The sequence below is a fragment of the Eucyclogobius newberryi genome, unplaced genomic scaffold (assembly GCF_026437365.1).
Source record: "Eucyclogobius newberryi isolate DKJ021-1_F unplaced genomic scaffold, fEucNew1.0.hap1 SCAF_19, whole genome shotgun sequence".
NCBI classification, from domain to species: domain Eukaryota; kingdom Metazoa; phylum Chordata; class Actinopteri; order Gobiiformes; family Gobiidae; genus Eucyclogobius; species Eucyclogobius newberryi.
The window spans coordinates 27,906,661-27,922,276 of record NW_027315823.1 but is presented as its reverse complement, the minus strand read 5'-3'; the positions used below and the strand labels follow the sequence as shown (position 1 = coordinate 27,922,276).

Genomic DNA, 15,616 nt, shown 5'->3' with positions numbered 1-15,616 from the left:
TGACTTACGTCAGAGTCACGTGGCTCAAACAGGAACCGTCAAGTCACAGGTTTGTAATAAATCGATGAACGATACTTTGAACGAATAACTTATAGTTTCGTTTTTTGCATGCATTGTAATGCATTTTCTGCAACTAAATACATTGAGGGAAGAGACAACTACATAATCACCGCCACAAATAATATTAATAGATAATGTACTTAACACTTGTCTTTCTCAAACTGGTGGTGCTGGTCATTTACAATTCTAATGGGTCATTCTATGAAACCAGTGCCTTTTGAGTCCTTAGATGGATTCCAACGGCACTGCTTGAATATTAGTAGGCAGAACTATTAATTAGAGGATATTTTTAATGCTAAAAGAGTGAAACATTTGTTATTCCTTTGTGTTACAATAGCAAACGTTTTCATGCGCGGGATTTGATGACAATTTTGATTTTACATTTCAACAAAATTAAATTATCATGTGTTGACTTGCCCCCTTGTCACGTTAACTTTGTGTCGTTTCCTCAAAAAAAGAAGCTGTTTAACATTACCACCCCATCAAATACTTTTCTATGTAACAACTTTTGTAGAATGACTGAATGACGAATAGACCCTGATATTGTCTTCATTTAGTTAATTTGAGTCTTCTTTTGGACAGTTTCTTGGTTAGATCTCCTGTAGTGATGTAGTCCAGGGTTACCCCTCGTTTACCCTGAAGTAGTTATACTAAACAATGTAGTTCGGGTAGAAAGGCCAAAGATTTGTGAGGACCACTGCACTTTGCAACTAATAAAAACATAAAATATGGAACTCTACACAGAAAACAAGATTAAATATGATTTTTTTTCTCTCTTCACTCTCTACACTTTCAGTGTAACGTGTCAGCACTTGGATTGTTGACATAGAACTTATCTCCATGGCACCAAGTCACAGGTCAGATCTGTGTCAAGTTGACTTTTTTCCATGGTATTTTTGAGCGCTGAAAACAAATGCAAGAGGGGGGAGTTTAATGCTATATTCTGGAACAAACGTGCGGAGAAGTTACATCGGGAACCTTTAAAACAGAAGAACAAGTAAATTCACCAGAGTTATTATCACCGTTGACTTTTGCCACTGATTACTTGACTAGAACAGGACGTGTGTAAAAGTTGACAAATACACAGACGCGTACATCAGATGGCACTGCTTTATTGTTTCAGGACAGAAAATGTGATCAATCTCAAATGGCGCTTTCTGTCAAATGTTGCATGGCTCAATTCCGTTTCCCATTTACAACAAAAAATAAAGTTCAAGAGGTATTTTTCCGTTAAAGCAACACTACCTAGAGCATTAGATTATTTCCCAACTTCAATCTTAAAAAATTATCCCAAAAACCGTTATTGCTGACAACTTTTTATCTATTTTAGGGAGTGTCTACAGAGCCGCGGCGCGCGGCCGAAACTTCATGTTTTTTTTGTGCCACGGCTCCTGAAACTGCTGGGCTATTTGACCGCGCCGGGTTAGACCGCGCCGGGTTAGGGTTAGCCATGAAGCTATATGGCTGTGCTGCGGCTCCTGAAACTGCTGGGCTATTTGACCCCGCAGCTCTGCAGCCACGGCCTTTATTTTAAATCAAGGCAAAGTGACAAACGACTCAAATTCTCCGAACGCCAAACCCTAATGATCTTTGAAACGATTTGATGAGTTTTGATTTGGGGAAACTGGGTCTAAAAAGTTACATAGTGTTTCTTTAACCTGTACACAAGTAAAGATGGTGAAAAACCAAATCAAAGAGGGTTGATTTAGACGTTTGTGGAAATGAAGCCTGGAAAGTTACATACCGTGGCTTTAACTCGTTCGTGTTGCTTGAAAAATAACAGAAAAATGTTGAGACAAAGAACTTTCACTAGTTAAGAATGTGAAATGTCTAACATTAGCAGAACACTGATCCAGGAATAGGATTACTGCTTAGTTACACAGGAAAAATTGCCATCTAATTTAAGATAAGTTTAAAAAAAAATGCTTGAAATAAATGGTATTTATTTTGTTTTGGTATATTTGGTAAGCTTGCCAATGGAACAGGCATAAAATATCTTGTTTTACTTAAAAGACAAGCATTTTCTCACTTGAAATGAGGACAAAACGCTACGACACGTAAAATGATGACAAAAATGACTTGTCCTATTGGCAAATCGTATCTTAATAAAGTCTAAATATACTAATTAATTCGATCACTTTTTAACTTATCGTCTTATTTAAGGTTGTACTGTGAAATAATGGATAAATGCTTCTGTGAACAGGTGTGGCGTGGCAGTGGACAGAAGGAAAGTCGTACATCTTCCGACATTCTTTTCAGACTAATCTCCGCCGTTTGCTGTCTCGCTCCGTGGCGTCGCCGGCGGCTGAGGGGCCGAGCGGAGAGACCTGCTTCAGAATGGAGTCGTCGGAGGCCTGACCGAAGAGGGCCATGAGCAGAGCCACGCCGAAGCCCGTGGCACGCTCGCCCTGAGGAGAGATGAAGGCAACGTGAGATCAGGCGCGACAACATGTTTCCACTATCAAAACTAAAACATAATCATCGTGACAGTTTAACAGCAAAGTCTTTTTACTTCAATTTATGGACCAAAAAAACTTACATTAACCACTTTTTTTTATATCAGAAAAGCATCAGACGGCGTTAGGTAAGTGAGCGTCTACAGGGAACTAGTTTTCACACTTCAAAACGGTAAAAATCAGAGCTTTAAGTGCCCCCTACAGGTCAGATGACTTATTGAACTAAAATGCAGTTACAATTTAAATATTTAAAATTTGGGCAAAAATGATCACAATTTTTTTTCATTTAAGTTTATAGTTTCACTTCCCGTTTGTAATCGATGACATCACACTAGGAAATGACTCAGCAAACACTAAGAAAAATCTCATCTAATGTCACAATTTTTGGAAAATATATAAGAGCACCTTTATTTTGCTGAATTAATGTTAACAGTATTTTTTTTTTTTTTTGTAAAGTCGTTTCTTTGTGTAAATTATGTATAACCTTGACTGTAGTGATGTCATCATTTATATGTACGACCAGTATAAATACTAGGGATGTCCCGAGCAGGTTTTTTTTGGCCCCGATCCAATTCCGAGTCATCTGATTTTAAGTATCTGCAGATACCGAGTCCCGATCCGATACTTTCGCAACACATAAAAAAAATGCACAAATCACAAACAACACTTTTACAGTGCACCTTTCATTGAGGTAGCTTGAATAAGAAATAATAGTGCAAAATTTAAATTAAATAAAAATAGCAGCTCAACTTAAAATATGTAAACAAATAAGCAAAGTGCATATTAAATGATAGTGCAACAGTGTCATAAAGTAAGGCCAGTGATGTGCTTTTCAGAACTACACTCTTAATACTCTTCTGGTATGTATGTTCTTGATGAAGCGGTTATCAGAGTAACAGATATAAAACATGTTACTGATGACATGTGCAAAGACAATGTGTGATTTTGTAAGCAGTTTGATGAGTTCAGCTCGTCACATGACAATGAGCAGCTCGTCACAAGACACTCACTGCTCCAGTGGTAAGCTATAAAAATGAAGCCCATTAAACTTTAGACTGCAAGGCTAGCTACTTCTTTCAGCCATGATTGAGTAATTCTGAAAATGTAGGCCGCTCGACCTCTTCAAAAAGCTCTGTTTCCACTTGTGATGTCATTAAGTGGTCAGAAATATTCCTGTGTTTAAACATAACCTGACTTAACTGGAAAAAGCCTTCACAAAGATGCATCTCGACTTTAAAGCCAGCAGCTAAAAAATGGCAAAAAAAAATTCCAAAAGCAAATGTACATAGTAATTTCTCCATTTCAATGTCATCACGATCCAAGGTCAGCGTGAAGTCTCTAAAGTCAGCGTTAAATCCTTCTGTCACTCAAGCGCAGTACTGAGGCTGACCAGCAGGAGAAATGGACAGTCTTTATTCGAGAACATGAGAAAATCAGTGACTCGCAAATCGATCCCTGTGTTTTCCAGGCCTTAGCTACTGTTCTTAGCCTCATTGTTATCAAAAACCCTAATGGGAATTAAACTCACGGCGTGCACGGGCGAGGCGATGTCGACGTGGACCCAGACTCCGGGCCAGTCGAAGCCCAAGTGTGACGCGATGAAGAGCCCGGCGCACGAGCTCTGGGCGTTCTCTCGGTCCTGTAAAGAAACAACAAGTCCGTACAATATTTAATTTCAAGTCCGTCCCAGAACATCGCTTCATAGTTTGGCAAGTGACAGACAAACAAGACAAGGCTGTGCTTCTGTAACTGATGCTTACATTTGAGTTTCACACCATTTCATTTAGATGGGGCAAAATCACTGCCGTTCACACAATACTTCCCATACATGTTGTTGGGACAATGGTGTATATATATTTTTTTTGTATAAGTAAATTAACACTTATCACCGATTGTTTTTAGATTTACACCAACAATCTGAAAAAGAGCAAACTAATGTGTCAAAGAGAAAAAAAATAAATTCTGATTGATTTTAAGTACAGGTAAGACATTTTGTAACAGTTTTTTTCTTTACAAATACAAAATCCACTAATTAACCGACACGTGTCACTAGGTGTTGTTATACCCAGTGTTATTACACCTTAAATGGTTCCAGTTTAGATACTTTTATGTGGTAATGACACAATAAAATGTGATTCGACTAGATTTATTCAGCAGTTGGATAATGTTATAATTGGCCACTGTCCATTTTGTACCCCGCCTAAGGCCCAAAGTCACTGGGATAGGCTCCAGTCACCCGTGACCCCGAAAGGGAACAAGCGGTAGAAAATGGATGGATTAGAATAAAAATAACATTGTGTTTTTTTTTAGGCCGTGACTGGAGAGCCGCTGCGCGGTCAAATGGCCGCGCAGTTTCAGGGACCGCGGCATTTCCCTTATAGCCCGTTATAGCCTCATGGCTAACTCCAACTCTAACTCTAACTCTAACCTTAACCTTAACCCAGCACTAAAACGGTTAGAATAAAAATAACAGTGTTTTTTTTTTAGGCCGTGACTGGAGAGCCGCGGCGCAGTCAAATAGCGGCGCAGTTTCAAGAGCCGCAGCGCGCGGCCAGCACAAAAATAACATGGCTTTTTCGGCCGCGGCTCTGCAGACACTCCCTTTTTTATTATTATTTGAAAACCAAATATTTGCTGCAGAGACGCTGAAGCTGAGCGAGAGACAAACTCACCGCGACAGAGTTCTTCATGTCGGCCATTGCAGAGGTGAATTCGCCGAAGTGCATTTCGGGGCAGTACACCAGAGGGTGAGCCAGGTCTCCACTGCTGCGGCCGGCCCGGACACACGCCGCCTCCCACTGGTCACTGTTGGTCATTACAGCAGCGTGGAACTTCCCCGTGGAGATGCCCTACAGACGACACAGACAGAGACATTAGAATCGCAGCAGACATGTTGAGCAAAATGGACTTTTTGACCAGGTTAAAATTGTTTACCCTAAAGAAATTACAGATTTTTTCTTTTGCTTGCTTATACTCGTGGGCAGATCATCTCACATGTTGCTCACCAAAACAAAGAATATAAAAGGGCTTATGCAAAATTGGAAGAAGATATTTCCAAGACGGAAAAAAAAAATGCAATTACCTATTTTTCCCGTGTGTGTGCAGCCATAGAGGCCAATTTGTTTTTTTCGCATTTATTTGAGAGATAGGAACAAGTTAGACAGATTTAAAAGGATACATATTATGCTAAATTGACTATTTTAGCTTTTAATCCTGTTCTAACACTGTTTAAAAACACACCTGGAGTTACATTTAGCTTCAGTCTCACTAGTTTGATGAATCCTGTTAAGAAGTTCTCTCCCCTCCGAGCGCAAAAACAATCTCCTCGATAACTGACGTGGCTTTGGGAATCTTCTCTGCATTTTTTAATCTTTTGAGCAGTTCTGCCATCTAATCATCATCTGTACAACTGTGTGGCTGCCTTGCATCGCTGAGAAAACCTTCCAATTGTTTATTATTAACCCGTGTAATTCCCTTTGTAGCCAGTAGATGGCTTCAAAACTCAGTGTCGTGGGAAACCGCAGAGAGACAGACGTCAATTCTTTTTCAGTCCTAAAACATGAGATGCCAAACTAAAAGTATTCAAGAGCATGTTTAAAGGCTGATAAAAATACAAACAATGCATAATATTTGTCCTTTAAACACTTCCTCTTTTCATGGTTAGAGAATCAGGTGCCACAGCTTTCAGAGAACACTTTGAATAATCTCTCTGACCGACCTGAGCCCCAGTGAGTGTGGCCATGTCCAGGATGATGTCGGCAGAGAGGTCTTTGCAGGCGTAGACCACTCCATCAGCGAGCACCAGCCGCCCCTCCGCATCCGTGTTGTTTATCTCCACCGTCCTTTACAAACGTGTTTAGTCGTCACATCAACTTTTATGAGCCTTTAACAACAGTATAACAATGTTCCTTCATCTTTAACTTAACCGGATAAGCATTTTGATTGATTACTTTGAGTAACTCTATGTAAGTAACGCTGAGGAATACGCGTTAAAATGTCAACGTAACAATTTTTTTTAAACAATAAAAACAAGTAAATGAAAACCTTCTGCCAATTCTGCAGTTTTGTGCACAAAGTCCATGAACTGGTTTCAATTAAGTTGTTTTGCATCAGAATTCAGTTTGCAATGAACAAAATGCTAAATATTGATTCATCCGTTACGATTTAATACTAAATATCTGCAAAAAAGCACATTACATCTTCTTTAACGTGCATCTGACAGGTTAGACGACACATTTCAATGAAACGTAGTGAGAATTATTTAGATTTAGAAGATTTTTCCCCCATTTGACAATTAACTGTCAGAAAATTGTGACAGTCAAGTATAAATTGTCCCTTATTTATGACATAGATGGAAGGATTTGTTTTAGAACTCAGCACTACATCCTGTAAATTTCAACTTTTATTTGACTCTTCCCAAACTGCCACTCCCGCCAAACAAAGTAATAATTAGAAAAGCACAGGAACCCGTCGCATGCTCTTATTAACATTATTTAAACATTTGCGGACGTAAAACGGAGCCTTACTTTCCGGAGTAGAGAGTGTGGATGTCGTCAGGGCGAGTGGCGGTGGGTCCGACAGAGTTCTCCGCCAGACAAAACACTGCATGGAGGTTATCCTTGAATCCCTGAGACAAAAAGAGTCAAGAATAAACTACATTATTACTAATATCGAAATTAAAGTGTAGTGATAAAATAAAAAATAATAAAAAGTGTCTGACCTGTTTGATGGTGGCTTTGAACGCTCCCAGAATGGCAGCAGCTCCACCGCAGTCTCTCTTCATCCCTGGCATGGTGGTCTGCAGAATGAATACTTTACGTTAAACAGCAAAGAGTAAATGTACGCAGAGTAAATGTACGCACAGGAACACTATTGGTATGTAAAAAATAACTTTCCCTGAAATAACCTCAATAATGCTCGAGTCAAGTTTCCAAAAGTGATAAACGAACTGTAACTCAGTCTGGCATTTGTAAAAGAGCTTCAATGTCTCGGGTTGTAACACAAGCGCTCTTCCACGTTTTAAATCAATCGGCACCGACGCCAATTGATGCCAACACCAGCTTTGCCTTAAACCTTGACAAATACACGTGTACATGCAAGATGAAACCACCTAAAAGTAGACGTTACAAGTATTTGGTTACGTGGTGTGTTTGGCAGATCAATTGCTGGTTGTATTCTGTCCTGTTCTGCAGATTTCATGTCACCAACACTGACTGATGCGCGGTTTCCGGTGCGATACAACAAAACTGTGACATAAATACTTCAAAACGATATATCGTCCCAGCCAAATGTTTAGTACATACTTTTCCCTTGATGCTGAGTCCGCCGGTGTCGTACACGATGCCTTTTCCCACCCACGCGATGGTCTGAGTGGCGCCCGCTGGTGTGTGGCTCAACACGGCTAACGCTGGAGGATGCTCCGACGCTTTTCCCACTCCGTAAATCCCTGAGAGAACAACAAGTGCTACCGTTACCACAATGGTTCCACTAGAGAAACGTGAACGACGAGAAAGTGAAGGACAGAAGGACAACAAGTGCAGAAATTAAACTCGAAATCCACCAAAATGCCTTGAAATGCATATTCCTTTCTTCCAGAACGGTTGTCATGTTTACTTTATTTAGTTCATGTGTCTAATCTACACAAAACATACCTCCAAATCCTTTCTGTTTGAGCTCCTCTCCGCGAATGATCACTGGAGTAATTCCTAGTTCGGCACCAACAAATTTGATTTCCTGGAGGAATTAAAAGACAGTTATTTATGTTTTTTTTTTTTTTAAATACAATGGTACAATTAAAAAAATGTAATTTAATTTATTAAAAATCAATTTACGCTTAAGAAAATGTGAAACCTACATCCAAAAAGTGGTCAGTGTTCATCTCGTTGCAGGGCGTGTCGACAATACGAGCGGCCAAGCGGATTCCATCAGCAGCGTTCGACAAACACTGACGACAAACGTATAAAGTTTAGTTTGTTGCCTTTAATTGGATCTCCATTAGTACGACTAGTAAAGATTATCGGATTGTAGCTCCGAGTCACCTCGAGCTCGGGGGGCTCCAAAGGGCTGCCTTCTGGGCCGACGATCACGAACTCCACGGTGACACGTTTCTTCTCGGTTCGACGCGAGGCCGAAGAGCGACGGGAGAAGATGGGGAAGGCTCTGGAGATGGCACAGGCCGAGGGGAACACGTCCGAGCGCTCGCACACCATCTACAGCCACAAAATAAGCCTTTAATTATTAGTATTCCTTTTTCCATACGCTGCAATTCAATTTTTGGTTCAACAAAAGGATTTGGTTAAAAGTTTACATTTTAACTATGAACGGACCCACAAATAAAATAATCCTATGTATTTCAGAATGTGTTTGTACAGATCTAAACTACAGGGTTAGCAGTTTTCATGCAGAATAGGACAAGATATTTTTGTTGTTCGTGGAGGAAATGATGGCACTCCAAAAATTGCAGCCGTTGCAATTTGCCAGTTAAATTTGCGAAATCAGTGGAGATTCCAAAGCCAACTATAGATTGCAGATGTGGGAACTAGAAAACATTGAAGCTGAACTAACAATTGCACCAACCCCTTCTGAATAAATGGTTACAGCTGATAAGAGTAAAAAAAGACACGGGGAAAAAAGCAATCTTGCGATAAAAGATTTGCTGGGATTTATGCGGCAACACAATATGAATAAAGCAGATAATACTCCATTAAACTGCCTTTCTTGACAGTTCTTCTTTACACCTGTGGCTAATGGAAATGTAGTAAAAAAAAAGAAACCAAAAAGTATTTCTATTCTATGGGTAATTTTGTTTTTCCTCCTTCTTTTCCACAATATTCTCTAAGTAAAGTAAGGGCCATGTCACTGACCACGATGCAGCGGTTGTTTCCTCCCGGTAGACACGAGCGGACGAGGCGGGCGACGTAGTGAGCGGCCGAGGGGCTGTTGTGGCGGCTGACTCGTGCCGGGAGAGATGCCACCGCGGCCACGTTCAGGTACAAGGGGCAGCTGTCGGTGGGGTTCGGGTTCAGCGCCGAGAGAGCCGCCTGCCAGGTCTGAAACGACACAGACGGGACTATTTTACACTTCAGACCGGGAACATTTAGATCAGGGCTGCAACGATTACTCAGAATAATAGTGTTGACTATAAAACTAACCGTGATCGTGCATTTATAACAGACTCTAAAACACATACAAAAATAAACGATAACGAGGCAATTTCCACAACACTCGTTAAAAACTGGTTCTGTTGCTAAAGGTTGTGATGAACTCTCCTTTAGCCCTGGGCCCTCATTGTTAACGTCGGCCTATATTTATTACTGCAGGTTGACAATAACTTTATGTAACAGCAGCGGTTGAACAGGTGCACTCTGGGTAATAATTAGAAGAATACAGTGTAGACTTTGGGCGAGCGTCTTCACTGAAGCTCGTCCAGTTCCTGTTGCACAAATAGCCTGGGGACTTTGTCCGCAGCTCCTGGATAATCAGAGATCAGGAAACAAACACACAAGACACAGTGTAATAAGGTCAAACCAGGACAAAACCTAGACTAAGATAAAACTGAACTAGGAATAAACTTAGACAAAAACAGGATAATATAGAGGGTTAATATCACAAGACACTACAGAGTTTAAGCAGTTATTGTAGACTTCATGTTCACTAGGTTAATAGGTTAAGTATATTTATACCAGATTCAAGTATATGTTTAAGAAGTTATCCATTATTATTATTATTGCATTTCAGTGTGTATCTTATCATCTTATCCTACAGCTAACAATTATTTTAGTAGCCGACTAGTCAGTAAATATTTAATACATTATCAACCAAACAAAGGTTGAAATATACTGACTGGTGGGAGAATATCCATGAATAACATGTAACTGACGAAAATCGAATTGTTTATTTAATAATGCAATTATAATAATTGACGTGTACATGTAATTGAACACCTCTCCTTGAACCGACACCTTAACGTGGTGGAGGGGTTTGAGTGCCCGAATGATCCCGGGAGCTATGTTGTCGGGGGCTTCAAGCCCCTGGTAGGGTCTCCCAAGGCAAACGGGTCCTAGGTGACGAGTCAGACAAAGATTGTGAACTCATCATAAAGGGCTTCTGAACCAAACAAGGTCGATTACGTCGCCCGGCTCGGCGTCACCGGGGCCCTATCCTGGAGCCAGGCCTGGGATGGGTGCTCGATGGCGAGCGCCTGGTGGCCGGGTCTTACCCCACGGGGCCCGGCTGGGCACAGCCCGAAGGAACGACGTGGGGCCGCCCTCCCGTGGGCCCACCACCCGCAGGAGGATCCATAAGGGGCCGGTGCAGAGAGATCTGGGCGGCAGTCGACGGCAGGGGCCTCGGCGACCAGATCTCCAGACACAGAGACTAACTCTGGGGACATGGAATGTCACCTCGCCGGGGGGGAAAGAGCCTGAGCTTGTGCGGGAGGTTGAGCGATACCGACTAGATATAGTCGGCCTCACCTCCACGCACAGTTTGGGCTCTGGAACCATCTCCTCGAGAGGGGCTGGACGCTCTACTTCTCTGGTGTTGCCCGCGGGGAGAGGCGGCGGGCTGGTGTGGGCTTGCTTATAGCCCCTCAGCTCAGCCGCCACGTGTTTGAGTTCACCCCAGTGAACGAGAGGGTCGCGTCCCTCCGCCTTCGGGTGGGGGACAGGTCTCTCACTGTTGTGGCGGCCTACGGGCCGAACAGCAGTGCAGAGTACCCGGCCTTCTTGGAGTCCTTGGGAGAGTACTGGACAGTGCACCGAACGGGGACTCCGTTGTTCTACTGGGGGACTTCAACGCCCACGTGGGCTATGACAGTGACACCTGGGGAGGGGTGATCGGGAAGAACGGCTTCCCCAATCTGAACCCGAGCGGTGTTCAGTTATTGGACTTCTGTTCTAGCCACGGATTGTCCATAACGAACACCATGTTCAAGCACAAGGGTGTCCATCAGTGCACATGGCACCAGGACACCCTAGGCCGGAGGTCAATGATCGACTTTGTTGTCGTGTCATCTGACCTCCGGCCGCGTGTCTTGGACACTCGGGTGAAGAGAGGGGCAGAGTTGTCAACCGATCACCACCTGGTGGTGAGTTGGATCCGCTGGCGGAGGAGGAAGCCGGACAGACTTGGCAGACCCAAGCGCATTGTGAGGGTCTGTTGGGAACGTCTAGTGGAGCCCTCTGTCAGTAGGGTATTCAACTCGTACCTCCGGGAGAGCTTCTCCCATGTCCCGGGGGAGGTTGGGGACATTGAGTCCGAGTGGACCATGTTCTCCGCCTCCATTGTTGATGCGGCTCCTCAGAGCTGTGGTCGCAAGGTCTCCGGTGCCTGTCGTGGCGGCAACCCCCGAACCTGGTGGTAAGGGATGCCGTCAGACTGAAGAAGGAGGCCTATCAGGCCACTCTGGCTTGTGGGTCTCTGGAGGTCATCGACAGGTATCGGCAGGCCAAGCGAGCCGCGGCTCGTGCTGTCGCAGAGGCAAAAACCCGGGCCTGGGAGGAGTTCGGGGAGGCCATGGAGGAGGACTATCGGTCGGCACCAAAGAAATTCTGGGAAACCGTCCGGCGCCTCAGGAGGGGAAAGCAGTGCCTCACCAACACCGTTTACGGTGCGGGTGGAGGCCTGCTGACCTTGACTGGGGATGTTGTCGGACAGTGGAAGGAATACTTTGAGGATCTCCTTAATCCCTCAGTCACGTCTTCCGAAGAGGAAGTAGAGACCGGGGACTCGGAGGCTGGCTCATCCATCACCCAAGCTGAAGTCACTGAGGTTGTTCGCAAACTCCTCGGTGGCAGGGCTCCGGGGGTGGATGAGATCCGCCCTGAGTACCTAAAGTATCTGGATGTTGTAGGACTGTCTTGGTTGACACGTCTCTGCAACATCGCGTGGCGGTCGGGGACCGTGCCTCTGGACTAGCAGACCGGGGTGGTGGTCCCTCTGTTCAAGAAGGGGGACCGGAGGGTGTGTTCCAACTACAGAGGGATCACACTCCTCAGCCTCCCGGGTAAGGTCTATTCCAAGGTACTGGAGAGGAGGATCCGACCGATAGTCGAACCTCGGATTCAGGAGGAGCAGAGTGGTTTTCGTCCCGGTCGTGGAACACTGGACCAGCTCTATACCCTCCATCGGGTGCTCGAGGGTTCATGGGAGTTTGCCCAACCAGTCCACATGTGCTTTGTGGATCTGGAGAAGGCATTCGACCGTGTCTCTCGGTGTGTCCTTTGGGGGGTGCTCCGGGAGTACGGGGTCCGGGGCCCTTTGCTCAGGGCTGTCCGGTCCCTGTATGACCGGAGCAGGAGCTGTGTTCGCATTGCCGGCAGTAAGTCAGACCTGTTCCCAGTGCATGTTGGACTCTGCCAGGGCTCCCCTTTATCACTTGTTCTGTTCATAATTTTTATGGACAGAATTTCTAGGCGCAGTCAGGGGTCGGAGTGTGTCCGGTTTGGGGACCACAGGATTCTATCTCTGCTGTTTGCAGACGATGTTGTCCTGATGGCTCCATCAAAGCCGGACCTGCAACATGCACTGGGACGGTTTGCAGCCGAGTGTGAAGCGGCTGGGATGAGAACCAGCACCTCCAAATCCGAGGCCATGGTTCTCGACCGGAAAAAGGTGGCTTGCCCTCTTCAGGTGGGTGGGGAGTCCTTGCCCCAAGTGGAGGAGTTCAAGTATCTCGGGGTCTTGTTCACGAGTGAGGGAAGGATGGAGCGTGAGATCGACAGGCGGATCGGTGCAGCGGCTGCAGTCGCTGCATCGGACCGTTGTGGTGAAGAGGGAGCTGAGCCGAAAGGCAAAGCTCTCTGTTTACCGGTCGGTCTACGTTCCTGCCCTCACCTATGGTCATGAGCTTTGGGTAGTGACCGAAAGAACAAGATCGCGAATACAAGCGGTCGAAATGAGTTTCCTCCGCCGTGTGGCTGGGCGCTCCCTTAGAGATAAGGTGAGGAGCTCGGCCACACGGGGGGAGCTCGGAGTAGAGCCGCTGCTCCTCCACGTCGAGAGGAGCCAGCTGAGGTGGCTCGGGCATCTGTTCCGGATGCCTCCTGGGCGCCTCCCTCGGGAGGTGTTTCAGGCATGTCCCACCGGGAAGAGGCCCTGGAGAAGACCCAGGACACTCTGGAGAGACTATGTCCCTCGGCTGGCCTGGGAACGCCTCGGGATCCCCCCGGAGGAGTTAGAGGAAGTGTCTGGGGAGAAGGAAGTCTGGGAGTCCCTGCTCAGACTGCTGCCCCCGCGACCCGGCGGGGGGCAGAAAATGGATGGATGTAATTGAACAATGAACAAGTCAAATATGGACAGTAAATAAATAATGGAAAAAGGTCAGTCCATTTTATTTTGTTTTTGACACTTTATTTTACTATGAGTTCCTATTATTATACTGTAGTCATCATACGTTTTTTTTACCTTGTATTATACGTACCAAAACAACAAGGGACAGTCCTGTTTATCGGCAATAAAACATTAAAAAGGGGAGATATTATGTTAAATCCACTCTAACAAGCTTTTAACTTGTTCCCGTCATTAGTTTGCACAAAGTTGTATTTTCATTGCTTCTTGCCTGTTTGAGTTAATGCTGTTTTGTCTCGCGAGTGCTCAGAAAAGTCATTAAAAAAATTAAAACATATAAATGACAATTTGCCACTTGTTACAATGAAACGTCACTATGAAGAGGCGGGGCTTAATATGCAAATTCATGATCTACTTATGTTCTAGTTCAATATTAAGAACCTTGGGGGGAAAAAAAGAGGATACGTCTTTTTTAAATAAAACACTGACTCGGAGTCAAATCTCGATTGCTAACTACGTATTATTCTGTTTTGCTTGCATTCAATGTAGACAGAACTGATCAATAATCATTTTAACAAACACGAAATGATAAAACACAAAGTCATATTGCGCATGAACAGTAAACACAGCCGTAGTTAGCTGAAGTTGTTAGCATTAGCCGCTGTACCTCTTTGCTGACCGCGGGCTGCAGTTTCCCTTTGACTTGACTCCAGTTCAGCTGCTGCAGATTCGCCTGAGTCCCGAGCAGCAAAACGGGCCGATTTTGTGGCTCCGAGTCCCCGGCAGAAGCCTTGAACTCCAGCAACACGTTCGCCATGTTGTGTGAGGCGAAACACGTCGGTGAAACAAACGAGAAGAGTGTTTTATTTTTCACTGCGTCTCTAAAGAACAAACTGTGCAACCCAAACACGCTGCAGTGACACCGGCGACGGCAGCGTGAGAGGGACAAAACACAGCCAGGGATGATTATGGGAAAGGCGCAGGCCAAAGTCCAGCGGTTAGAGCGCCGCCTCTTGGTATGTGAGTGCATGGCATAGTCTTATTTTTATTATTGATTTGACATTTTAAGTAATACACACAAGTAAACATAATATGACTAGATACAGGAAACAAAAGCACATTAAAAAAGACAAGCAGACATAAAAAAGTATACAGTAGGGGATTTGGTATTTGAGTTTGGTTATTCTCCAGATAATCTCCACAAACTGTCTGCAAATGTAGAAGTATTGTTAAAACAATCTACCGTAATTTTTTATTGTTTTCCCACCAGAATCCCCGTAATCCATGTTATGTTTACATGAAGAAATTAATTCAAGAAAGAAAGAAAGACAAAACAATAATTCCGACGGTTTACAGCTCTAAAACAATTCTTGCCCATTATTACTTTAATAATAAAATATATTAAATGCATTATTTCATTAAAATATATATATATATATATCAATGGGTTTCAGAATGATGAACAATTAGGGCCGTTACTATAGAATTTAACAATTTAAAACCTTTTAAATGATCTTCACAATGTTGCCTCTAGCAGGGAGCCAAAACAAAAAATGAGATTTTTGAATTGGTACACCTTTAAGTAGTCTTATTTTGTGTAATAAGTAATAAACAGAACTATACTTCAGAACCAAAATGACTAAGGATGTGTTGACTTTCATCCCTGTTTAGTTTTGATCGTGTCGTGTCGTGTTGTGTGAACTCAAGGGGTTGGTGCATTCACACTTCACACATATCTCATCGAAACTGGGACTAAACCTGGGCTAGAACTAGAACAGGTCTAGACCACAAGAGGTCTAGACTTGGCTCAA

At 43.9% G+C, this 15,616-nt stretch overlaps 1 protein-coding gene across 1 annotated transcript; it reads right to left on the bottom strand.

Moving 5' to 3' along the window:
- Nucleotides 1-1,156: 1,156 nt before the first annotated feature.
- On the bottom strand, nucleotides 1,157-14,754 carry npepl1 (aminopeptidase like 1). Its single transcript, XM_072452560.1, has 12 exons — nucleotides 14,473-14,754; nucleotides 9,380-9,565; nucleotides 8,555-8,725; nucleotides 8,371-8,460; nucleotides 8,168-8,249; nucleotides 7,820-7,962; nucleotides 7,237-7,314; nucleotides 7,043-7,143; nucleotides 6,235-6,358; nucleotides 5,189-5,365; nucleotides 4,045-4,155; nucleotides 1,157-2,468 (listed from the first exon to the last, which is right to left on the bottom strand). The coding sequence occupies exons 1-12, from the start codon at nucleotides 14,620-14,622 to the stop codon at nucleotides 2,316-2,318; spliced, it is 1,566 nt and encodes a 521-aa protein (XP_072308661.1). The 5' UTR covers nucleotides 14,623-14,754; the 3' UTR covers nucleotides 1,157-2,315.
- Between the last annotated feature and the right edge of the window lie 862 nt (nucleotides 14,755-15,616).